The sequence below is a fragment of the Morone saxatilis genome, unplaced genomic scaffold (assembly GCF_004916995.1).
Source record: "Morone saxatilis isolate NCDOM2014 unplaced genomic scaffold, NCSU_SB_2.0 Contig5, whole genome shotgun sequence".
NCBI lineage: Eukaryota > Metazoa > Chordata > Actinopteri > Moronidae > Morone > Morone saxatilis.
Window position 1 is genome coordinate 5137482 of NW_023340095.1, and position 26413 is coordinate 5163894.

General features: G+C 39.8%; 1 protein-coding gene across 22 annotated transcripts; it reads left to right on the forward strand.

Moving 5' to 3' along the window:
- Nucleotides 1-244: 244 nt before the first annotated feature.
- On the forward strand, nucleotides 245-26372 carry obsl1b (obscurin like cytoskeletal adaptor 1b). 22 transcript variants are annotated; one of them, XM_035677076.1, is made up of 33 exons: nucleotides 249-614; nucleotides 2144-3262; nucleotides 4842-5111; nucleotides 6114-6374; nucleotides 6504-6815; nucleotides 6936-7202; nucleotides 7370-7654; nucleotides 7835-8110; nucleotides 8341-8616; nucleotides 8917-9192; nucleotides 9505-9777; nucleotides 9967-10239; nucleotides 10344-10418; nucleotides 11091-12434; nucleotides 12896-13171; nucleotides 14244-14519; nucleotides 15263-15541; nucleotides 15738-16013; nucleotides 16280-16555; nucleotides 17975-18235; nucleotides 18705-18980; nucleotides 19092-19364; nucleotides 19747-20022; nucleotides 20108-20383; nucleotides 20875-21150; nucleotides 21230-21505; nucleotides 21617-21886; nucleotides 22023-22289; nucleotides 22435-22704; nucleotides 23318-23584; nucleotides 24651-24917; nucleotides 25566-25678; nucleotides 25886-26368. In XM_035677076.1, exons 2-33 carry the CDS (start codon nucleotides 2248-2250, stop codon nucleotides 26090-26092), a joined length of 10161 nt encoding a protein of 3386 aa, XP_035532969.1. In that variant the 5' UTR covers nucleotides 249-614; nucleotides 2144-2247; the 3' UTR covers nucleotides 26093-26368. The 22 variants fall into 22 exon arrangements, with proteins under 22 accessions (XP_035532979.1, XP_035532974.1, XP_035532969.1 ...); XM_035677077.1 differs by having other exon boundaries at nucleotides 250-614; nucleotides 10347-10418; XM_035677079.1 differs by having other exon boundaries at nucleotides 250-614; nucleotides 9535-9777.
- The last annotated feature ends 41 nt before the right edge of the window (nucleotides 26373-26413 follow it).

Sequence of the window (26413 nt, forward strand, 5' to 3'; positions counted from 1 at the left end):
TCTTCCTCAGCACACTATGAAATACTGTGACAGCCTTTATAAACTGTGAGTTAAACAAATGTTGGTTGAGACTAAATGATGGTGATCCTGACAATATTTAGAGACCAGAAGCTTGCTCTTTTCCTTAGGTTTTTATTGCAAAGCCTCAAGTAAGCTAAGCAGTCTGGCCTGCACTGGCCACCTGAACTATCTTTAGTCCCTGCTGGCAAGTAAATGGAAGTGCCCGACTTATCTTCACTGCTGTCATCGAGGCAGCCAGTATTTTTAGGGGACAGCAGCAGCTGCAAAAGCATTTAACGGTATTCCACGAACAATGACACTTGGGGTGTCTAAGGCCTGAACGACACAGAGATTGGGGGACCACTCTGCAGTTGTTCAACGGAAAGCTGGTGTTGATACTGAAGTTCTGTTTTCTATCCCTTCTATTGGACAAACATCTAAAAACATGTACTGGAGTAGAACTTGGGACCTTTGAGGAGAGTATGTGTCTGAATCTGAAGTCAACTTGGGACATTACTCAGCCTTCTGGAGACGGGTGGCATTGCTTCTTACCTCGAAGAGAGACTGCAAGTGCGGAATGTATGTTGACGGTCGTTCCTCGCGACTGAAGCGAGGTAGGTCATGTGAGGGGTACACAGCACAGCTTCACAAGGGGCAGAGGTCATTCCAATTAAATCAGACAAGTAAACACAGGGGTTAGTGTCCTCTCTTTAAACCTCCGGAGGGAATATTGAGGACACTTTCATTACAATGTCCAAACTGTGTTAATCAAACATCTTTCAATGTGAAAAAGAGATGTTATGCCACAATGATGTGCACACCTAATTATGTCAAACAATATATTAAACGGTTATACAAACTAGTTTAACGTTAAGTTATTTTTAAAAAAGTGCTAAGCAATGAATATTGTTACAGTAAACTTTCTTTTTTACATCAAATTTATATTTACCTATAATGATAAGGTTAGGTGGAAAAAGCATCAAATAGAAGATAGATATGGTTTTAAGTTGTCATGCGTCTCACATAAGGATTGACAACACTTTGAAAGGTTTGAAAGACAATATTATTCAGTTTTCAGGTATTTGACCATGGGTTGGGATTTTTGTGTTTGAATAACAAAGTTTTAGTATGTGTAATGTATTATTATTATCATTATGATATATTGAAATGTTTCAGTAAAAACTATTCTTCAAAAGAAATCATATGTGATATGATGAAGGACAAAGATGTGGCTTCAAAAACACTATCCTGAGATTATCTTCCTGTAACCATGAGAACCATGTTACACATGCTAACACTTTATGGGAGCTATTCCAAAACACATAAACTCAGTTTACTGATAAATATATTCTTTTCCATGACGCTCGTCATGGAAAAGTTTGGGAGTTTGGGGCGAAATATGAGATTACTCAAATAGCTAAAAGGTGAGCACAGTTTTCTGGAGGAGAAAGAAAATTAATAACTGTAGTATATACAACATTTTCAGGATTGCCTAACTGATAACTATTAATGAATATGAGATATTGATTGATTGATTGATTTGAGCAGTGATATTTAAAGATAGAATTCCCTTACAGAGCTGCTAACAAAGGGTGTGATAGAGGCTCAGCATATTTTGAGATTCTCTATTTCTCTTGGGTGGGCAGACTACGATTTCAGCCTGTGTTTGTGTGAGCACGCGGGTTTCAGAGCCTTCTTTGTGATACCTGACACACGCTCCCTCGCAGGTCTTTATTTAGGACATACTATATTAAGCACTTTCCCATTGAAATACAGCACCAGCTGTACTGGCTATGTGTTGTGGCTGCTGTTGCAATAGGACTAGGCTGTCCCCCTCTCACTGCTAGCCTATGTTTTTCTCTCATGCAGACCGATCTAATTCAATTAGCCCTAATAATCATACCATCCTTTTGTGCTGAAACACATGCATGTAAAGGGGGCGGAGGCTGCATGTTTGATTGACAGACGTTTTGTTTTCCATTCCAAAATATGTATAAAGGTTAATTTCCTTATTACAGGAAGCCTAAAAGTGTAATTTTATAACATATACAGAAAATGTATATGAAGTTAAATGATAAAAATGTTATTTTACACACGTAAGCTGTTTGATTTTAAAATAAACCATCTGTTATTTCTGTTTTAGAAATTTGCAGTGCAGAAGTTGGACTGTCTTTCCCCAGTGAATAACTGCCACGTATTACTCTCCTGGACTACATAAGGTGAAGTGAGGCTGACAAAGGAGCAGAAATGGATGTGTTCGGTGGTGCGCCACGTTTCTTGGCCTATCCAAGACCTGTGGTGGTACAAAGTGGAACTGATGCAGTCCTAAAATGTCAAATTGGTGGTGATCCAAGGCCTGCAGTTATCTGGGAGAGGAACAATGAAAAGATTAACCCACAAGGACGTTACAGGGTCTTTGAGGATGGAAATGTTTACAATCTTATAATTTCAGCTGTGACCACAGAGGATAGTGGCCAGTACATATGCAAAGCAAAGAACAGCATTGGTGAAACATATGCAGCAGCCACACTGAAGGTGGAAGGAGAGGCACAAGAGATGGAGTTACGAGAGGAAAATAAGCCGCGATTCCTCATCAAGCCCCTGTCCACTCGTGTCGGTCGTGGGGAAGATGCTGTCTTCTCTTGCAAGCTCTGGGGAAACCCACGGCCAGAGGTTGTCTGGGAAAAGGATGGCAGGAAACTCAATGAAATATTTGAAAGCACACATTTCAGTGTGGGCTACCAGGATGGTGGATGGTTCCAGCTCAAGATCTTTAAGACTCGTGCACCAGATGGTGGTGTATATACATGCAAAGCCAGGAATGAGTTTGGGGAAGCATTGGCAGGAGCCGTATTGCTTGTTGATGCAGGCCCAGGACACGAGGAAGAAGGAAATCGTAATGGCTACACAAATGGCCACTGGAAAGCCCACCAGGGAAAACAGAGGAGTGGAAGGCAAGTGCCAAACCGGCTCAAAGACGACTCCATGACCAAGTCCACAAAAGTGAAAATGTTTGCAGTAACAGAGGGTAAACATGCCAAATTCCGCTGCTTTGTGACTGGGAAACCCAAACCAGAAATAATTTGGAGGAAAGATGGCAGGCTGATACTGTCTGGAAGGCGTTATTTGTTATATGAGGACAGAGAAGGATACTTCACACTTAAAGTTCTATACTGTAAGCAGAAGGATAACGGAGTTTATGTTTGTGCTGCATCAAATACTGCAGGGCAAACCCTCAGTGCCGTACACCTCTCCGTAAAGGGTAAGTCCATTTTCAGTAGCTTCAGAGTTTTCATTTTGTATGAATTTTTTGTAAATTTGCATACATTTTAAAGAGGAAAAGCAGACACAGTTGCAGCCTGTGATGCATTTTCCAGTCAGTAAAGGAGTGAGTGAGGGTGTGGTGTGTTCTTGGATCAGATTTCTATCTATTTGATGCTAGGATGATGTCAGTGAGATATCTCTAAAGAGGTACTCTGAGATCATTTATTGGGGTAGGGCCAGACAGGGAGGGCATAATAAAAATGTTAAAAGTTTTATGGCGGCATTACGATGCTTAAAAATAGAATCTGTTTATTTTGCACAATCATATTGTTTTGGATCCAGAACAGAAATACAGAAAATTTTAAAAACATGTAAACAACTAATTTACATCAACAACAACACAGGGTAAAAACCCAGTAGTGGTAATCTGACATTTTGTTCTGCTCCAATCTTTTCTATCTTCCAAAAAGTAGTTTTACATTACATTAATTATTATTATCTCATTATTCAAGATAAAATACAGTGACATAAGTGACCAATGTATTAACAAACCAAAGAACAGCACAATATGTACAATAACACTCTAATGCTTATTGCATGACACAGGTTGTTGGTCACAAATGCCTACTTAAAGAACTCATTCAAGTACATTTCAATAATATGTCTTTGTATCATTAGTCAGTTGAATTTATAAAACAACACATCAGCAGGCCGGTGAGCTGCAAATATAATCAGTAATAAACGTATATGACACCAGCTGCATTAAAAGCAATTCAATCCTGGGTCCACTGGAGGATTAATTAAATGTATTAATGATCTGAAATTGGACCTGAGAGATATCTAAACAAGTTCATCAGCTTGAGGTGGATTCCAACAGCAGTATGATGTCTGCAAAGTCACTTAGCTTGTGTAAGGTCTAAGGGGGGCGTCCATGTGATCGTAGTCTTTGGGAAGGAGATCATATTTCTCACATGGCCCCGAGAAGTCCAAACTCATGGCACCAACAGAAGGTATTGTACTGTGTCACTCAGGAATAAAGAAAATAACATTGAGGTTGGATTCATCGTCAGTGGTGGCCAGTGGATAGATTTAAAAGGCAATTAAATGGTAGATAATCAATGTATTTGATCATTTGTCTGTGTGTTTAACTGGAGTATAACACATTAGGAACATAAGGAAATTAAAAGCTTTGCACACAGACTACTAAATACAGTCTGCATTCTTTTGTTTACAACTGTCTGGTACTGTCTGATGGTGTCAGTTACAAACAGTTTATTTCCTATCTAACACCCTGATGTGTTAATGACCTTTCCATTCCTCAACTAAATAAGCCACTTGTCTCATGATTTTGCTCATCTTGTTTGCTTCACTGGAATTTACTGCCAGATATATTTCAATTTACAAGGACAGAGATGATGTGCTGTGTGAGTTTTCACAGGGTCGTCTTGCCTGAAGAATTTATCTGGACTACATAACACTAATACCTTTTAATAGAGAGAAGTTAATGTGAAAATCTTAAAGTAGATTTTAACAACAGCTTAATCAAACTGTTGTTCTTCCTCCTCCTTTGGTTCCAGAGCCGCCTGTGCGGTTCAAGCAGCCTCTCATTGATCTAGAAGTATGGGAGCGAGATTTGGCTGTACTCGAGTGTGAAGTTCCAGAGGACTCTGTTCCCATCACATGGTATCTGGAGGATAGACGACTGCAGCCAGGGGCCAAATATGGAATGGAGGAGTGGGGAACCAAACGACGACTAACTATCCGTGACATCGGAGTTGACGATGATGGGATTTACCTCTGTGAGATGCCCGATGGGGGGAGAAGCATAGCCGAAGTAGCTGTGAAAGGTAAATCAGGATCAAATAATAAAATAGCTTTCTTTGAAAAAATGCCTGGCTCTGGTTTTAACACAGTGGCAGCACCACTCTTGGTCATCATTCCCCCAGTCCTAGGCCTGAAAACTTCCTTCTCTTGGCGGTCCAAAGCTCCTGTGCTACCAGTGTAAACACCAACTCATCCCTAGTGCTTTGAGCATCATGAAATAGAGGCATATGGGGTGTTACGGTTTAGAAGAGATAAATACATTTATGTTTGGGATTATCAAAACCGAAGTTGTTCTAACTTTTCATTTATGTTATGTTTATGTTTTCTACCAATAAATCAATCATAGCATCAAACAAATATTCTTGGGTCTCACACAGAACTTTAGCACGTCTAGTTTTCCCTCTGATGTCTCTCAGCTGCTCTGCCTCCAGCTAACGTTAGCCAACTTAACCCTGGGATGGCCAGAGCCAAAACCAACAATAAAACCACCTCGGTACTTTATAACTTCAAACTGTCCTATGTCGGCATTGGATGCTGTATTTGGTCCTGGGCTCTATGTGCTTTTCACTGGTAGCTCCCAGTCCCAGTAGAATCAGCTAATGGGTCTGCTATAGCTGCTGGACTGGGTGGACGTAACACACAGCATTATTCACTACCACAACATGCGTAGAAGCAAATAGTACTCTGATTTCTGTTTCACCTGCCAACTGGCAACAGTGTTTCTTTTCACCATGACTACAATCATTCCCTGATCTAATATATTTTAACCAAAACAGTGATCTTACCCTAAACATGAAGTCATTTTATTGCCTAAGCCTAACCAAACATTTACCATAGCAGTGTCAGATAAAAATAAGATATGCAACAATTTTGGAAGGCTCTGACAAATGATGCGGTCATGATGATAAAGTTATCAGTTCAGAAAACACTTTTAATGTGTGTGTTGTTCTATTAGACAATTACAAATGACTTACTTTGATGATTCATTTAGTCAAATAAAAATCAGTCACTTACTTTCCTTGCAGGTACAATTTTGCGGAAGCTTCCAAGAAAAGTGGATGTATTGGAGGGTGAAAATGCTGCCTTTTGTGTTGAAGTGGAAAAAGAAGAAATGGACATACATTGGTACAAAGATAGTATAGAGTTGCGTGAAACGCATCAGACCATTCTCAAGTCCTTTGGTCGTACACATATCCTGGTTTTCGTCAATACGATGCCCCAGGACTCTGGCCTTGTGACTTTCCTTGTAGGCAGATCCAAGACTTCCTCTCAGCTAAGAGTGAAAGGTAGGGTTCCTGGTCTGTAAATTATAGCTTTCAAATGCAGTATTTGCATGTCTTTTATTGAGATTTTAGAATTGATCAACATGTATCAGTTATTCTAATTCCACACATGATGGGTTTTTCCTCTTTCAGCGGCCAGACATTGTCCTCCCAGTTGTCCAGTCAGTGTTCAGATCAACACGGAGCGGGCTAATGCAGCTCTTCTTTCATGGGTTCCTGCTCAGGACTCACGAAAGAACCCTCCATCTGGATATGTGCTTGAGCGACAGGAAGTGGGCACCGGCTCACAAGAGTGGCTACAGTGCCTGACCACAGACTCTGCGACCTCTGTGGAGATCCTTGGTGACAGTGTGCCATGTGAAGCTGATTACCGATTTCGCATTTGCAGTGTAAACAAATATGGAAAGAGCAACAATGTCGAGTTCCCTAAGGCTGTTCACTTGGGTAAGTTTAGTTATACTAAAAAAACTAAGCCAAACCAATTCTGCTGTTTTTTTGTTCTTGAGAAATGAAACACCAACATGTTGCTTGCAACATCATGTAGAAATGTATCTTATTTTCCAGTTCCAGTTGCCAGAATACAAGCTCCCTTACAGGATGCCTTGGTGCCAGAGGGGCAAGATGGCCTCTTCTCTATTGAGCTCTCTGCTTCAGTTATCGGTACATGGTTCTTAAATGGTACTCAACTTCAGGAAGATGAACGTTATTCCATGCGTCGGTCACGAACACACCAGTCTCTTCGTATACGAGGAGTACGTGATATAGACAATGGAGCTGAGATCACGTTCATTGCCTATGGCATCCGGGATTCTGCAGCACTATATATTCAAGGTATGTATGGGTCACTGTCATAATTTGCTCCAGTATGTGACTTGGTCAAAGTTATTGTGTTCTTTGTTTGTTTGTTTTATTTTAACTGGTATTTGGTACTGTATCCTTCTGTTATCCTAGATGCAAGACTCAGTAATGTAAAAACTTTGTTTTTCTAAAATTTGCAGCACCTCTTGTCAAGTTTTCACCACTGTCAGAAATGGATCGAAATAAATTTGTAGAAATTGGGAACCCCATTGTGCTCTACTGTGAGCTGTCAGACCCTGCAGCTTCAGTGCACTGGTACAAGAATGGGGTGGAATTAGAGACAATGGAGGGTCTTCATATCCAATCAGAAGGCACCATGAGAAGAATTGTCATCCAGTCAGCAGAGTTCTCACATTCAGGAGTATATTGCTGTGATGCCATTGATGACGTCATCAGGTTCAATGTGGAAGTAGAGGGTGAGTGGAGTGAGTTTCTTACAATACTTCTTATAGTCTTTCACAGAGACTAACCATCTTTATTGTGACTTTACCCCTTTTCTTATCTTTCTTAATTTATAAATGTATTTAGTGTTCTCTTAAAGTCTGACTTTTCAAAACATAACATTTACAACTTAACAAGCTATTCAAATATCCAAATATCCATAGCCCCACCTGTGAGGTTTTCAGCAATTCCAGATGCTGAGAGGAACAAAACCATCCAAACAGGCGACCCCATTGTTTTAGGATGTGAGCTCTCAGATCCTTCTGCCCAGGTGTACTGGTACAAAGATGGGTCAAAGCTCCATCCACAAACTGGAGTTGATATTCTAAGTGATGGCTTGGCGAGAAAACTGATTGTTCATTCAGCAGAATTTTTCCACTCTGGGTTATACTGCTGCAAGACAAAGGGTGACACCATCACTTTCAGTGTGGACATCAAAGGTGATTTGTTTTATCTTAAGCAATGCAAAACTTTAACAAGCTCCTCCTCTGCAAAGCAACTAACTCTGTATGTTGTCTGTCGCCTTTCTTCTTAGCACTCATTAAAAGTGCAGCTAAGATGTCATCTTTTCTTTGACTGCATTACAGCATGTTAGCAATTTAGTTCTGAATAGATTATGATGAATAATCTTAAGGGCTGAGGTTGACACAAGATCTAAACATATCTATAGCTCCACCTGTGAAGTTCTCAGCAATTCCTGAAACAATGAGGACCAAGTCGATCGAAGCAGGCTGCCCTATTGTACTCCAGTGTGTGGTGTCGGATCCAGAGGCCCACGTTTGCTGGTACAAGGATGAAATGCAGCTCATTTCAAACTCTGGATTAGAAATCCACTCAGAGGGCAACACAAGGACATTAGTTGTTCAGTCTGCAGACCTGTCCCACTCGGGTGTTTACAGATGTACCACACAGGATGATACCATGGAGTTTCAAGTGGAGATCAAAGGTGACTTTACACTTTTTATCTTGTGCGTTAATATTGTAACCCCACCTCCTCTTTCTAGATGCCACTAATAATTCCCGCTTCTACTGTATGTGGTTTGAAGAACTGTTTCATGCACATGACCTTAAACAACTGTTAACACACTAGGTAATTATAATTTCTAATCATTTGTTTTGTGACTGATGTGACCTGATTGAAAGTCTCCAAAGTCCATTTTATTTTCTGATCAGCAGTTAAATTTTTGCAAGGTATCCATTTCCTCAGTCTTGATTTTATTTAGCTGTCCTGAATTCCCAATGCTAGCTATACCAGTGACGTACTCTACTATCTTTGACGTTGAGAGAACCAAGTCACTTGAAGCGGGCAAACTTTTGGAGCTGGAATGTGAGGTTGCAGACTCCACTGTGCCCGTCTACTGGTATAAAGATGGCGTAAAGCTCTTCCCGCAGAATGGTTGGGATATACAGAGTAATGGCACGTTGAGAAGACTCATTATCCCATCTGCTGAGGTCTTGCACTCAGGGCTATACAGCTGTGAAACCTCTGATGACACTATGCACTTCACTGTGGATATCAAAGGTGATTGTATTTTAAATTTGATGAATCTTAGAGCAAATTGTAGAGCTTTTTGGAGACTCAATGCAATTAACATTTACAGTATGCATATCCGTTTGTCTGTGGTGTTTTGTATGTAGTTGTTACTGTTTCTTAAATTATGGTAATATAAATCTTTTCTGACTTAATGAAAATATCTATGCAAGTGTCTCTCTTTGAATTTGGTGAAAAGATTGGTTCCCTGTTTGGGAGAGCTAAACCTCTAACTCCTTTCTTAATCAAAGTGTAAATATCCACTGTTAAGTCCGCAATTATAATATAAATCATCATCTTTAGCTCCAACGTTGCCGTTGTCGCCCTCACCAGAGGTTGTGGAGACGCAGTCATTCGAAGCAACCTGCCCAACTGAACCAACATGTGAAACCCCAGACCTTGCTTTCCAGGCGTCATGGCAGAAGGATAAAGAACACGATTCTAATAGAGAGCCTGATTTTGAAATTGGAGGCATCAAGAAGACCCTTGTTATTGAACCAACTCATCCTTCAAACTCTGGAGCATACTATTGTGCAACAGCAGATGATGTTGCCCAATTAATTGTAAAAAATCAAGGTGATTTTATTTTGTAAACGTCTTTTTTTAGCTATGACTAACTCTTTATGTAGCTTTTAGTCTGTCTTTTTATTTGTTGTTACAATGCAGAGCTAATATCTGTGACATTTTTTACAATATTTTACAATATCAATTTTTTAAGTCTAGGGTAATGTACACTGAAATTATCCCCTCAATGCCTGTCCGTAGTGCCACCTCCAACATATCCGCTTGGTCCTGATGTTGAGAAGACCAAGTCTGCTGAAGCACACAGTCCAATTGTTCAGCAATTTGAGATTTCAGATCCCATTGCTAAAGCCTGTTGGTACAAAGATGGAACCCAGATCTACCCAAAATGGGAAGGTGACTGTGAATCCCAGAGCAACAGCCAAGCATTGCCCCTCCAGTCACAAGACTTGTCTGGTGATAGGAGTTTGGGCAGTGAAACATCTGGTGATGCACAGTTTAATGTGGACATGAAAGGTGGTGTTCCACATTGTACCTGCACAATTAAGAATCAAGAATTTAGTTACATTCATGAAGCTATCACCAAGCTTATTGTTTTCTCTTTGGCTTTGTCCAAACAGCAGAGCAGTGTCACTGTGGTGATGAGTTTGGTGAGATAGCTGATGCATCTGCCCAGTACACTGTGGATGTCAAAGGTGATTTGATATATTTCAACATCAGTCATCCATTTTAACCCAGCACATACATGCCACTAACAACAGTGGTGTATTTTACTGTTAGCTCAATCATCTGAGCCATCTGTACTTTTTTTCTCATTTAGACAATTGCTTTTTGTCATATTGAATCATGGTCTCATGTCATTTCCTGCAGTTTTTGGCTCTTAATCAAACATGTGGGTGTTTAGTAGCTGAGTAGCTGCTCTTCATACTAACATAAATGTTATGTTTGTCAATTAATTCTTCATTTAACAGCCATCTTTGCTTGTAACAAGCAGCTTACCAACTCTTTAAGTCCATCTTGTGTCTTATTCATCACCAGATCCTCTCATTCACATTGCTGCCCCAAACCTCTCACCGTTGCAATGACAACGAACTCTTATGAAAGAGAAGAAAATTAAAGCACTTTTTTAGGTTTTTAAGGTGGTAGTGTAGAGACTGATCATATAACAGTATTAGGACTCAGTTGAAGGGGGAAATATAGAAGCTCAATCTCAGACCAAACCTGGTCGACCTTCTTGTTTGTCTTTGCAATGAATTATCCCATAACTCCATGCTAACTCACACTGATGTAAAATTCTGTTATGAGAAGAAGTATTGAGACCATCAACAACTGAAAACCTTTCTCTGTGTACATCACAATGCTTATAGCTACATCGCCATGGCTCTCTTCTGACCAAGAGAAGTCATCCACTGAAGATGTTTATCCTGTTGAAGTTGACTGCATGTCCTCAAAATGCAATTCTGGCATCGTCTGTGACAAGAGAGGAGATACACAGATGTATGAAGAACATTCCTCAAATACACCCAATGCTCAGTCAACATATGAATACAGGACTGACTGGATTACAACTAAACAGCCAAAGGAGCTCTCTGACCATCAACGAGCAATAAATGCTCAATCTCCAGTTTGCTGTAACTCTGTAAAGCCAACAATAATGCAGTATGACATACAACATCACCCTAACCAGCCCACAGAGTCACAAGGTGAGGAATTTATTTACTATATACAGCATGCAGAAGACCCATCTGCAGAGCTTGATAGTCCTCTGCAGACAGCTGTCCAGAGAGATGAATTTTGTAATTTTCTCCAAACTGCAACTGAATCAGAGGAATCTACTCCCAATACTCCAATTGTCCAATCAGAAGATCTATATAGCTCAATACAGATGCCGACTGTCCAGGCAGAACTAGGTAACTCCCTACAGACTTCGACTGTCCAGGCAGAGCACCTTACTAACCACTTACAGATTTCAACAGTCAGCTCAGACAGGTTCTGTAGCTCCTTAAAAACTGCAACTCTGCAGTCAGAGGAGCCCTTTAATTCCTCACATACTGAAACTGTACAACCAAAGGAGCCCTTTACATCCTTATATACTGCAACTGTCATATCAGATGAGCCTTTTAATTCCCTAAAGACTGGAATTGTACAATCTGAGGCGCCTTCTAACTCCATACAGATGCCAACTGTCCTGTCAAAGAAGCCTCTTGATTGCTTACAAACTGAAACTGTCCATTCAGAGGAGCCCTATGACTCCTTATGGATTTTAACTGACCAACCAGAAGAGTTGAACAACTCTCTACAGGCATCAACTGTCCAGTCAGGAAAGCTCAGTGACTTAAACACTGCATCCCTTCAATCACTGGACTTGTATAACTCTAAAGAGGCGGAAACTGTCCAACCAGGGGATCATTACACCCTGAAACACTCTGCACTGGATGATCACACAGGACAAGCAGTGCCTAACCATTCAGAGGTGCTGTGTCTGTCCATGCAGACCACAACGGTCCAAGCAAACTGCCATCACACCATGAAGGCCACAGAAGACCATGTACACAGCACAGTTAACTCTGGGAAAAGATCATCTATGCAGTTTGCAGAGCCTTATTATGTCAAGCAGGCATCAACTGTCCAATCAGAAGAGATCTATCTATCAAGGACATGTGACAGTCACTGGAGTGACAGTGTCACTGCAAATAAGGTGGCTGTTGAAGGTGATTTAAATGGTTAGCATTATCAAACAAAAAATGGACGGGCACAATGTTGACATTGTGCAAAATGAAGAGATTGTTTTTTGCAATCCTTGACATTTTGACAATTTCTACATTTACTTACTTGATTTTGTTCCTACTAAAACTACTTTAGTAGTCAATGTTAAACTTTGAGCTTGGGTGGTCTGTGAGGAATATTAAAGATAGGGAAAAAGAGTAAATACATTAGCTTCAAATCCTAACTTGAATGCCTAGTTATCTCAAGTCTAACCAGAGATTCCTCTTTTTAGATTACTAATAACATAAAGACATATCTTTTATAATTACTTACTTTAACTCTTAAGATTTATTGGCATGACTAATCTTGATGTGCGATTTTGCTCTTCTGTTTTGAAAACATAATTTATGTTGTAGTCAGTCATAGTGATGTAATTTTCTCTTGATGTTACCTCAAACATCCCCAGCTCCGCCTGTGAGAATTACAACACTTTGTGAGGCTGAGAGGAACAAGTCTGTTGAAGTTGGTGAACCCATAGTGCTGCGATGTGAGATATCAGATCCTAACGCTCAAGTTACTTGGTACAAGGATGGAATAAAACTACTTGAAGCAGCTGGGCAAGACATGCTGGCAGAGGGTTCCATAAGAACACTGGCTTTCCAGTCAGCGATGCTGTCTCATGCAGGAATTTACAGCTGCAAGACAACAGATGATGCAATGCAGTTTCATGTGGATGTTAAAGGTGACAAAAGTTGTTTTTATGTTCTGTTCTTCAAACAGATTTTAGTCAGGGTGAAAAGCATTCAAATGCGTTTGCTTTACTCATAAAAAAGAAAAGTTCTATAAAGATCTTATAGATTTATCTTCCAAGAAACAGGCGGCACACAAAAATTAAGACACTGCCATAGAGTGAAAAACGTCTTAATTTTCTCTCTGGAGGATAAGTTTAAAGTTTACATCAGAGATATAGTAAAGATATCACCTGACATCTCTACAGAATAAAAGATCCTAGAAGCATGCTACATTTACAGGTGGTTTGCACATCAATCATAGTGTACATATGTCTGTTCTCTTTTTTTATTCTAATGCTATTAGTCTTAACTAGGAAACATTTAGGGAATATTTCTAAATGTCTGACTAACTAGCTAGACTCCTTTTCCTTATACCGCGTAATCTTTGACCGTTTTTTTTTAGGAACATTTCTTTACATTTTTCATACTCTTTTAAACAGTTCTCAAAACAGCACTGAAGATGCTGTACATGTTGATGCCTACTGTGCTGAAGAGGATGATGAATGGGTGTCACAGTCAAATCAAAATAACCTTTTCTTTGGATTTAACTGTGAGCCCCTTTATTTTTTTGCAAAAAAAACCCCAACAAAACTCTATGCTTTCTATCTCAAATCAAGATCTGCGAGTAAACAATACAATGTCTTTTGAGAAATGCAAAAACTTCAATACAAAATCAACTGTAACTCGCTTAATTCTGAACCAATTTTCATGAAATTTTGTTTGTTTTAAACGTGAGAACATGATTGAACATGATACTGGTTATTTGGAATTAAATTCAGTTACTTGGGGCGGATGTAATCAGCTCTATGCCAAAACATAAACCTTCTGAATAGCCACAATTTCCACTGGGACATGCAGGTTCAGATGTATATAAAAGGCAAATTCAAGTGTAAATTATTTAAAATGTAAGTTTTTTTTAATATGCTTCTGAAGGCTTCAGTTTCAGGATTGTGCTTTTCTTCATTTGGTTAATAACAGTACCTGTTTTATTGACCGATTTGCATTTTACATTTAATCCTGTAGCTCCACTTGTGAAGTTTTCAGCTTTATCTGAGGCTGACCAGAAAAAGACGGTCATGGCAGGATGTCCCATTGCTCTACAATGTGAGCTGTCAAACTCCACTGGACAAGTCAGTTGGTACAAGGATGGAACAAAGGTCCTACCTCAAAAAGGAGTAGACCTCCAGTCAGAAGGAAATTTACGGAGTCTAGTTGTCTCATCAGCAGAGCGGGCTCACACTGGCGTATACCGTTGTGAGTCCAAGGATGATGACATCCAGTTCGCTGTGGAAGTAAAAGGTGATGCTCAGAAACTGTAGCGCTTGCATTGTCTTGCACGGCCAACTAATTTTAACAGCAGGTGATTAAGTAACAGTTCACCCAACAGACAATGGCTAATTTTTCCTACTACTTTCCTCTGAAATAATAACTTTTAATTTAACTGATTCAAGAAGTTCATAAAACAGGCAACATTTAACATGAATTAATATATTTTAATATTTGTTATCGCATTTTATATTAGGGCAGTTTAAAGAAAAACAACTCTATCACACCTGATCATACTCATCTTTTAACTTTTGAAACTTTTAAGTGAAATTAAATAATATAGGATGTTTTCTCGCCATGCGGCTTCTTATTATGCATGTCCAATATCTTAAGAAAGCTAACGTTTCATGTGTCTTGCTCTTTTTCATTAAAAGGCACTAACTGAATACGGCTCCTTTACCACCATAAACAAACCCTTTGTCACTTTCTTGTTTCTTGTGTCTTACCCGTGCTCTTTAGCTGTGATTTTAATGTCACTGTATGATAACTTTTACATTTCAGAACTTTATTCTTGCTCTTTTAACCCCGTGATTTTTGTTTTGTTTTACTCATTGTTTGTTTGTTAAGCCAGTTGGTGTGTTTATGTTGTTGTGTGTTGCTGTATATTGTTTTGTCTTGAAATTCTTTATTATATATAGTAGGTTGGATACTTAAGTACTTTTATGAAGTGTACGACTTAGTTACACTCTGTTGTTTGCAATATCTGAAACCTATAGCACTACCTGTGAAGTTCTCAGAGCTTCAAGAGACTGACAGGAACAAGTCCGTCCAAGAAGGCTCTGCCATTGTCCTCAGATGTGAGCTATCTCATGATCCTTCTGCCCATGTCGACTGGTACAAGGACGGGGTGAAACTCCTACCACAAAACAATATGGACATACAGTCAGATGGACTGACAAGGACACTACTCATCCATTCAGCTGAAAACATACAAGGTGGCACCTATGAATGTTCAACATCAGACGACACCATCACATTTAAAGTGGACGTAAAAGGTGATTTATCTCTATACTTTCTATCTTCTTATCATACATACAACGTCCATCTTATTCTATGGTGTGAGTGGACAATTTAAATTTGCTTTGTTTTGAATGTTCATGAGAACATGGTATGACTGGCTGGACAGTGTGTTTTGTCCACTGTTAGTGAATTCATCTCTTATCCAAAACCCTTGTTATTCCCTTCTCTTAGGCCGATCGCCACAGATCATGCCAATCCCACTGACAGAAAAATACAAGATGATTGCAATTGGTTGTCCAATTATCCTCCAGTGTGAGGTTTCAGACCCTGTTGCTCAGGTTTCCTGGTTTAAAGACGAGGTGGAGCTTTTTTGCAAAACTGGCCTCGATATGAAAAGAGACGGCAGCCTGAGAAAATTAATGATTCATTCTGCCAAGGTCTCTGACTCTGGCCTCTACAGCTGTAGCCTCACTGATGATGTTGTGACATTTCATGTGGACATTGAAGGTGATTTTCTTGTATTCAGATTTAATTAATAAGCTTCCAGGTGTGATATGAACCTTTTAGCATTTCTTGAATTACCCACTACAACTACCAACTAAATTGTTTTGCACAAATATTCTTATGAGTATTTTGTAGCGCTGTATAAAAACACAGAGTGCCTAATAGATGGTATAATAATCACACCAAAAACTTTGTTGTGCACAACACTCTTAAATGATGTTCTGAAAACTTAACAGCAGTGCTCTACAACTCTTATAATATCCCTGCAGCTACCCCTGTGAGGTTTTCAGCACTGCCAGAAGTCGCAAGACACAAATTTTTTGAAGCAGGTTGCCCAATTAAGCTGCAGTGTGAAGTCTCAGAGCCCAGTGCCCAAGTCTATTGGCACAAGGATGGAGAACAGTTACTTCCAAAGAGTGAATATGAAATCCAATCAAAAGAACAACTGAGAGCGCTGGTTATTAAATCAGCAGAAGTCAGACACTCTGGGGTGTACAGCTGTGAGGCTGCAGATGACCATATAGAATTCAAGGTGGATGTTGCAGGTGATCTAAGTATTTTGAGCTTTGTCAGAATCACTAATGTCTTTCAATTTATGCTTGTCTACTAGACCAACTTCAACAATTTATTCTATTCTATTTTAAGATAATGTGTACTAATACTTAATTATGTACTTTCAATGATTTTGGTCAAGATATACTATATACCCTTTAGAAAATGTATATATAATAATGTTGTTACAGCTTAAATTTAATCAGGAAAAAGTACTTAAAAGGATCAGAGATGATTTACTATTGATATTTTTTTTTTTTTTAAAGTAATGGCAGTGATATGCAACTCAATGCTATTCTTGCCCTGAGAAACAAATACTTGAAGGCCCTTTCAGACTGGAAGTAGCAAGTGGTTGACTATTTGTTGAGCTTGGTGGTAAAACTCCAGGACTGCACAGTGGATCAAATTACTATGTGTAATGTGAAACAGGTCACTTGTAGTAGCAAACCACAGAGTGTTATCACCGGACTCTGCAGTTCTCCCCAGCTCTACAGAGAGTTTTAGTGTTTTTCAGCACATTGTTTTGGCTTTACAGTTTTTCTGCCTTTTTAGTCTCACTGCTCTTTATCAACCCTGTTTTAAGATTTAGCAAGCTGCTGTTTTCAGCCAAAAAGCTCTGATAAATAGACTGTACACTACTGGCTTAGCACCAAACAGCAAGCAGCCAAATGTAGCGACTAGAGGCAGATATTTCCCTTCGGTGTTGGTAAAAATCAAAACACAAGCCAAAGGATGAATGGCCACAAACACAGCTCCAAATGAATGCTTAATGTGCTCTGGCTATTTTATAAAGTTTATAAAGTGATAGGTGTATGCCAGTGTTTAGAACTTGGTCCCACAAAACACAATTCATGCTGATTCAACTGCCCAGTCCAGTGGTACCGGTAGTGGCCCACATGACCAATTTTTGACCTTGTCAAACTTTGCCACTTGCTGCAGGATGCAGAGCTGACTGTTGCCTGCAATTGTGTGATTCTGGCGAGACTTATGAAGGATGAGTTGCAGATGCTGCAGACCTCCTAGTCTGAAAGGGCATTACGGCTGTACATGTTTTTATATTAACAACTAAAAGACAGATAGATAAACAGAGAGCAAACAAATCATAAACTGCTGTCAAGTACAATATACTCTGCCTGTACAACAGTAAAAAATCTTTTGAAATGGGACTGATTTATGTTCCATTAGTAGATCACTGACTGCCTGTGAGTCTGTGACTCTCGCGATTACAAAGTAACGGAGTGATCTCACTGTCGACCTAACTAGGCACAAACTTTATTATACCAAACTATTCTTACATTATCTGTTCCATCTGGTGCAAAATAGTAGATTTTACATCCTTTAGTCTGTAAGTGATTACTATCTGGTCACTGTTCAATGAATTGAAATTCCTATAGCATCGATTTGATTCTCAGCTGTTCCAGAGGCTGAATGGAGCAAGTCTGTTGAAGCAGGCAGCCCGATCAAACTGCAGTGTGAGATCTCAGACCCCACAAGCCAGACCTGCTGGTATGAGGATGGGATAAAACTCTTGCCAAAATCGGAAATAAACGTTGATTCAGAGGACAATAAGGGGACACTGGTTATGAAGTCGGCCACATCTTCATACTCTGGAGTATACAGTTGTAAAACTGATGATGATTCAGATTTCACCGATTTCTATGTGGAGGTGAAAGGTGATATGCTAAGCTTTCCTTTGGCAAGATGTAGAGTCTTTGTGACCTTCATGACCGCTAATGTCTAAGATGGAAGCAAAACCTGATCATCATCATTTTCATCATAGCTGATTTCCTCTAAATGTCTTAATTTCATTAAACACTAAGTTGTTTTTCATATACATGCTTCACATTTAAGGCGAGTCTCTAGAATTAATATTTAGTCAACTGTTTTTTCAACATACAGTACCTATGGTAATTGCATTAGATTAGTACGCTGCTTTAATTCATGTTTTCATTTTGCTTCAAAAGTGGATTAACACCCACTGACCATTATAATGTTTATGAGGAGTTAACTAGATAACAAGGCTTGAGCTCAGCATGTCTAAGCTGTGAAAATCTGGCCTAAGAGCAACTGCATGCATGAGCATACACAACGAATGCAAATTTCGAGCAACAACTTACTTCTTTTGTGTCCTGTTTTCTGCAGCACCACCGGTAACATTTGCTGATATCCCAGAGGAGGACCTTTTCAAGAGTGTTGTGGAACAAGAAGAGCTCGTTCTGTCATGTGAAGTATCAAGGGCTGATGGTGTTGTGCAGTGGTATAAAGATGGAGCTGAAATGCAACAAAGTAATAATATTACAATGCAAGCAGAGGACACCAAAAGGAATCTGACAATACATTCAGCCCAACTGTCCGACACAGGCACATACACATGCCGTGCAGGAGACAATGTTTTAATGTTCAAGGTTAAGATACGAGGTAATATTTTATGAAAATGTACATACATCAAATCTGTAACAACATTAACTCAAAGTCACTTTACCTGTCTTAAAATGTAATGTGAAGATTTTATACATTCTTCCCCCAAAGAACCTCCAGTGATGATAATTTACCCCAAGGAGGATGTCCATCTTGAACGTCACGTCCCTGAAGAAATTATTCTGAGCTGTGAATTGTCTCGTCCAAATGGTTTTGTCAGCTGGTACAAAGACGGCCAAAAGCTGCAAGACAGCGAGAACATCAAGCTCAAAATTGAAGGCCCTTACCGACGACTGAAGATTATTTCTAGTGGAGTCGAAGATTCTGGAGAATACGTCTGTGATACAGCTGATGATTCAATATTCTTTCACCTCATTATTACAGGTAAAATCCCTGATACTGCATATACATACAGTATATATATATATATATATATATATATGTATGCATGTATATCCGTATTGTAACAGCACAATGTAAAAGTATGAGTAGATTGTCGTATTTAAGGCATCGGTATGCTTCAAAGAACAAGGTCGCGCAAAGTGTCTGAACATATCTGAAGGCTAAAGTACTTTATTTTAAAAGCATGTTGATGCCTTTAACATTGCCAAAGAAGGGGGTTAACTGATTCATCCAGGATCATAGATGAATGCAAAAAAGACAGTCCTGCAGGAGATACATCAGTATAGATCAACATGGTGATGAGTGCAGATTTCTTGTAGTGTTCATTTAACTAATGAGTAATGGCTAAACTATCACTTTCCAGAACCTCCAGTGCGTATTGTGTCCCCAAGTCAGTCCCAAATGGAACTGTGCCAGCAGACTTCTGAGAGGATGGTACTAAGCTGTGAGATCTCACGGCCTAATGCAGTGGTGCGCTGGTATCGAGATGGACTTGAAGTGGAGGAGAATGAAAATCTTATTCTAGAGGTGGATGGTGTCTACAGAAGACTTATTATACCTGAAACTACTGTCAAAGATTCTGCCGAATACGTCTGTGATACTGCAGACGACTCCATGACGTTCTTTGTAAACATAGCAGGTAAAGAAGACTAAAGAATGAAACTAGTAGGTCCTCTAAATGTCCTGTTGTGTTTATCCATTTCTAACACAATCTTAATGCACAGAGCCTCCTGTTCGCTTCGTACGTCCAAGGAAGATGGCAAGCAGAGTTGAGAAAGTGGCTGGGGAGACTCTGGTTTTAGACTGTGAGGTTTCAAGATCAAATGCAGAGGTCACCTGGAAGAAGAATGGGGAAGAAGTAGAAGACTCCAGAAATATTACCATCCTGGAGGATGGTGTCATACGTCAATTAACTGTTCACTCACTAACACTGGAAGATTCTGGGCAATATGTCTGCGATGCAAAGGATGATGTGATGGATTTCCAAGTAAAAGTACAAGGTAGATTATTTTACTTAAAGGGACTGCCCCAATTTTCCGAAAGCCCAAGGCCGAAATGTGAGAAGAATTTTTTGGTCTTTGTGCATTTCAACGTGGTAACAATAATAATCTTGTGGTTAATGTTGTCAAATGGTCACAGTTTGTTTACGTTTAAGCATTAAAACTACTTTCTTAGGTTTAGTTATAAAAAGGTCATGGTTTGAGTTAAATTAAGCATGTTGGTTATGTCGTTGGTGTGTGGAGTGTGTCTTTTTGGAACAACGCCCTCAGAGCAATGGCCGTTTGTTTTCAGGCACAATGGCATTGCACCGGTATAGGTATAGAGCCTGCAATGTTCAGAAAGATGTTATGTGTACTTTAACCTCAGAATGTCATACAATGAATCATCTAAAACTGTCCGGAGAATTTACACTGAACCACTTCATCCATAACTTAATTCATTTTCCCCCCCTAAAAGGCAACAATTCTGTTCTTTTCTTCTTCATTTTCAGAAATGCCTGTAAAAATTCTTGGAAAAACCGATGCAAAAACAGAAAAGCAGTTCTTAGTATCGGATGACATTATTCTAGTGTGTGAACTATCCAGATCCAATGCCTCAGTCAGTTGGTACAAAGATAATGAGCTAATTGCTGACACTGAGCGATACTGCAGTGAGGAGCAAGGTGTTTTCCGATCACTAGTTGTCCTAAATGCGGGGCTCGAAGATTCAGGAGAGTACACCTGTGATGCAGTGGATGATAAGATGATCTTCTATATCACCGTCAAAGGTAATCATATTGTGAAGCAATGTCAATTTTGTCTTTCCTTGATTGAGGAGGGAAATAATTCTATGTCTTTTATGTTCAGAGCCTCCAGTACAGATCATTGGAAACTCAGGCCACCCAGAGCATCATATCCTGGTAGCGGGAGATGACCTTATTTTAGAGTGTGAAGTGTCTCGGCCAAACGCCACAGTTCAGTGGTTATGGAATGGCAAAATACTGAAACCAGACACTCGTATACAAATTGACAGCCATGACGTTGTGAGGAAGCTTGTTCTCTCTGGACTTCAGCCTTCAGACTCTGGAAAATACATTTGTGATGCCATTGATGACAAATTGATAACAATTGTTGAAGTTCAAGGTAAGATTGAAATTACTTTGAAACATGTTTTAGATTTTTTTATTTCTTTAGGATAAACTTTTTGTTTCATGTATGAACATGGAACATCTTTGTAAATCTAATTTTTCTTAGAGCCACCAGTCAAGTTTGTGAATAAGGAAGCAAGTAAAAACGTCACAGCCTATGAAAATGAGAGTGTTACACTGTGTGCCACTGTGAGCCGAGAAAGAGCTAATGTTCGGTGGCTGAAGGATGGCCAACTATTGAACGGGGACAACATTCACATCTCCAGTGAGGGTAATACCCACAAGCTCACCATTAATCCCCTGCAGCTGTCAGATTCTGGAGAATATGTCTGTGACGTAAACACAGATGAGATGTATTTCAGTCTTTTAGTCAAAGGTAAGAATTTGGCACTCCTAAACTAAATCTGATCTCTTTGATCTTTGATCTGATTTTTCCAAGCAAACATTTACTTGGTTGTAACTGTCACAGAGTTAACATCTCTGGAATTATATTTCTTTATTCTACTCTTCAGAAATGATGGTGAAATTTATAAGACCATTGGAGAACATTGTGTCTCCGAAGGGCAGCAGCCTTATATTACGATGTGAGATCAACAAGCCCAAAGGAGATGTCCAGTGGCTAAAGGATGGCCAAGAGATCTCTCCAAGCCGTAGGCACACAATACGAGCACAAGGTCGAGAACGAAGCTTTACCATCCACCAACTAGTGGAAGAAGATGCTGGAGAGTATGCCTGTGAATCCACAGATGACAGGACGTCAGCTACTGTCACCGTAGAAAGTAAGTCCAATTAAATCATACAACTTTAAGGCAGGTCAGAGACAGAAATAATGTATAAATAATTAAAATAGATTAGAATAGTCAATGTGCCATCTTAACAGTTGGAGCACAATGAATCTAATTCAGCTGAATGCTTTGCCTTCAGTTCCCCGTGTTGTTGAGTTCATAGCGGAGCTTCGTAACATCACAGTCTGTGAGGGAGAAGATGCAGTATTTAAGTGTGTCGTTTCACCAGAGGACACTCAGTTGGTGTGGCGCTTAAATGGCAAGCAAGTAGCTCTGAATGAGCACACTGTCATTTCAAGCAACGGACTATGCCACATGCTCTGCATCCACAACTGCATGGTTTCAGATAGCAGCAGAGTGACAGCTGATGCAGAGGGGTTGGTATCAGAGGCTGAACTCCAGGTTCAAGGTGAGTTGTGGCCCCATCCATTAACACTACAATTATATATATATGTATATATTTGTCTCAGGGAAGCACAGAAGTTGTAACATAAACAACAATTTACTGTTTAATAACCTCATATCTCTCTGGTAGTTATCACCATATTTTCAACTGTGGGCTATTTTCAGCAATACTAGAGTGAATGCAAACATAAAAGCCAGATACGTTGAATGGCTGTACACCATTAGTATCACAGAAGCACATGCTGTATATGATAAATAATGACCCTTTTAGACAAGTTTAAATTGTTGAAGAGGCGCATTTGACGGCTAGCGCTTAGCAGCTTCTCCTGTTAGAATTCCTCTGGTAACTGACAGAGACAAGTGGCTCAGGGGTTTTGGCGTATGCGGCGCTGCAGGGGGCAAGGCTCCTCAGAGCATTTTGCTTGCGCTCTGTGCTTGAACTTGCAAGGTTACTTTGCTGATTTTCTTTGGTCTATATTCTACTTTGCTTTGTCTGGGTGTGCCTTCTTCTTCATGCCGTTATGTAGAATGAACAAGAATTCATATCTACAGTGTAATTGTCTACAAGTACCTAAAATGTTAATCGTGCGGTAGTAATTCCTCAAATTAATTTTTAGAGCAACAGGTGGTGTTCACCAAGAAAATGACACCCGTTGTAGCTGAAGAGTACAGTGAGGCAACTCTAGAGGTGGAAGTGAGTCTGGATTCAGGAGAGGTGCAGTGGATGAGACAAGGGGTGCTGATCCACCCTGGAGCCAAGTATACCCTGAAACACAAGGGCCGAAAACACAGTCTCACCATCCACAAACTGGCCATGTCTGACCGAGGCACCTACAGCTGTGAAACCCTCCATGACCGCACGCAAGCCCAGCTCACAGTGGAACGTGAGTGTGCACGTGTTCTCACTATGCCCTGTTGTTGTTTGTTTACCGCTGTTGCCGACGGCTCCACCTCTTGCACACCCTCCAGCACTACCTCTTGTGAAGGCAAAGCTCAATTAACTGAGTAAGAGTAATTTGAGTGACTGGGGACCAGGGTGGCACTTGTACTGGAACATGATGGCAACCAACAGGTGACAGACTTACAGCCCAAGCTGACTTTCAGACCAGGGTTTCTGTTTTGACACAGGATCAATAAAGCCCTGATGATTTAATTAACTATGTCAAAGGCAAAGCAGACTGCACTTTTGAGGGAAGTTAATATGCTGTTGTTCAGTGACTAGAATTACATTTTGCAAAGTAAAATTTTCCGATAAACAGAACAACTTGAAGTTCTCCAAAGTTGCAAGCTTGACACACTATAAAAGTGGCATCTTGTAGTGATTAAGATGTACTTATGCTTGTTTTTCTTTGTGCATGCTTCTTATATTTCTTAGTCCTATGATCCACAGGCCAGTGGGTGAATTAAAGGCTGTTCTTTCAACACTAGTGTGGGTGGGCAGGGGAAAGTCAGGACTTCAGGCTGCTGTTGGCACCTCCTATGAATTTGGATCTCCTCTCATTGCATCTAAATTTACACCCTGGCCTTCAAAACTAAGGTTGTTGTCATCAGGTCTCCAAAATAAACACTCCTTTTTTCCACAGGGAATGCTCGTCTGTGTTAGAATAAGTGAAAAATGTTGGCAGTTTCAAAGCTGGCTTTTGTGTAAAGCCCCGTACTCAAATGACTAAAATATCGGCTTGTCGATGTGTGCCAGCTTGTATTGTTTAACTGCAGACTGCTGTGTACAGAACAGCCTCCAAGCCTATTCTGTACCAGAAAATGGACACCATGTCTGCTCAGTGTGGCAAAGTGGAATGAAAATGTTTGTTACTCGAGCCAATCTTTCAGTCATGACCTTTATTTATTTACTTTTCAGTTTTCATTACACTGAACACCAAAGATAGTTAAATGTACTTGTTGGATCACTGTGATGTTTGTCTTTTCTAAGCTCTGCAATTTTCTTTACAGCTCGAAAAATCACAATCAAGAGAGGGCTGACTGACATTAAAACCACAGAGAGAGAAACTGCGTCTTTTGAGGTAGAGCTCTCCCATCCCCATGTCACAGGCACCTGGATGAGAAACGGAATCCAGCTTAAGCCGACAAATCACTTCCGTATGAGTGCCAAAGGACACATCCACAGCCTCACCATCTCTAACCTATCAGTAGAGGACACTGGCACCTTCATGTTCTGTGTAGAGAACTTAAAGACATCTGCAAGGCTCACTGTGAAGGGTAGGTCATTTGGAAAAAGATATTTCCACTGTTTCAACAAAAAAAGATCAATATTTGATTTCACTATAGTAGCAATACAAAGCAAGGTAAATTAGCATGGATTGTGTTGTCATAAGTAATATTTAAGGTCTTCTTAGTAACTTTTCAGCTCACTAACCATGTACAGTACACTGCATTACTACCAAAACAAAGTTTTACTGTACTAATGTTGTTGTGACCTCAGGCTGGTAGCTAAAGTGGTCCACTCAGTGTAGACCAAATGCCAACCAGTGCAGGCATGATAATAGAATAAAGTGATGGCTCTGCTACTGTTGCCTTTATCCAGGCTCATGTTACACACACAAAATAACCTAGCAGTGAGAAGCGGTAGCTCTGTTCAGTCTTTTCTGTCAGGTGCTAGTTTAACCTCATGCTGTAAAATAATCCTCGCCATGCCGAGTCACTCAGTATGCATCATCCCTTTGAGCTAGGGGTTGAAAAGCTGAGGATGACAATTGGATGAAAATGTCATCATGGTAAATTAGTCTGCATAACTTATAGGTAACTGCAAAGGCTACTTTAAATGTGAGCTGATGTGCATACGCTTGGTTTGGAGAAAGAGAGAGAGGGGTTTTGTTTGAATAACTAAGCCTGCTTTTTCTCCACCAGAGCCCCCAGTGACCATTTTCAGAAAACTGGAAGACCAGAAATTCCCTGATGGGGCAGTAATATCTATTGAGTGTGAGCTGTCCAGACATAACGTTGATGTGAAATGGATGAAGGTGAAGTGTTGATTTTCTGTTTTTCTTCATCACCAATAACATTTATAATTTTACAAAACCTCAGGCCCAAAATCATCTAGTTTAAAATTCAAATAAGTCAAACTTTATATTCTGTCAATTAGGTGTTGATCAATGTGGAACAATAAGAACCATATTTAACTCAACTGGACAGTAGATCACGTGTTTCATGTGTTATGTCCTTTTTAGAATGGGGTTGAGGTGAAGCCAAGCAAGGACTTGCGCATTTATGCAATGGGAAGGAAACGGTTTCTTCAGATCATGAAATGTCATGTGACTGACTCTGGGACGTACACCTGCGATGCTGGAGATGCTACTACATCCTGCACTGTGGAGGTCTACGGTAAAGTCTGCTGTCCACTACTATTTGTAACTTTATTCAACAGATCTGCATGAAAAATGGAAATTATATAAACAGTATATGGATGGGAATCAATTAATTAATCGATTGATTGATATTAGATATCAATTAGTCACACACTTTCTCCTATTACAGATAAACAGCACACTAAAATATGTTTCTGAAAAGAGTTTAGGTCAGAATTAGACAAGACCGTTGATTCATATTTGATCAGCAATTTCTAGTTTAACCTGAGTTTCGTGCAGTGTGATGGGCAGAATCACACTGAATCATCTATTTTACTCTAAATGGGACCGTCATTTACAAACTGAACATGTATGGAAGAAGGCTTCAAACTAGCAATTGAGACCATAAAC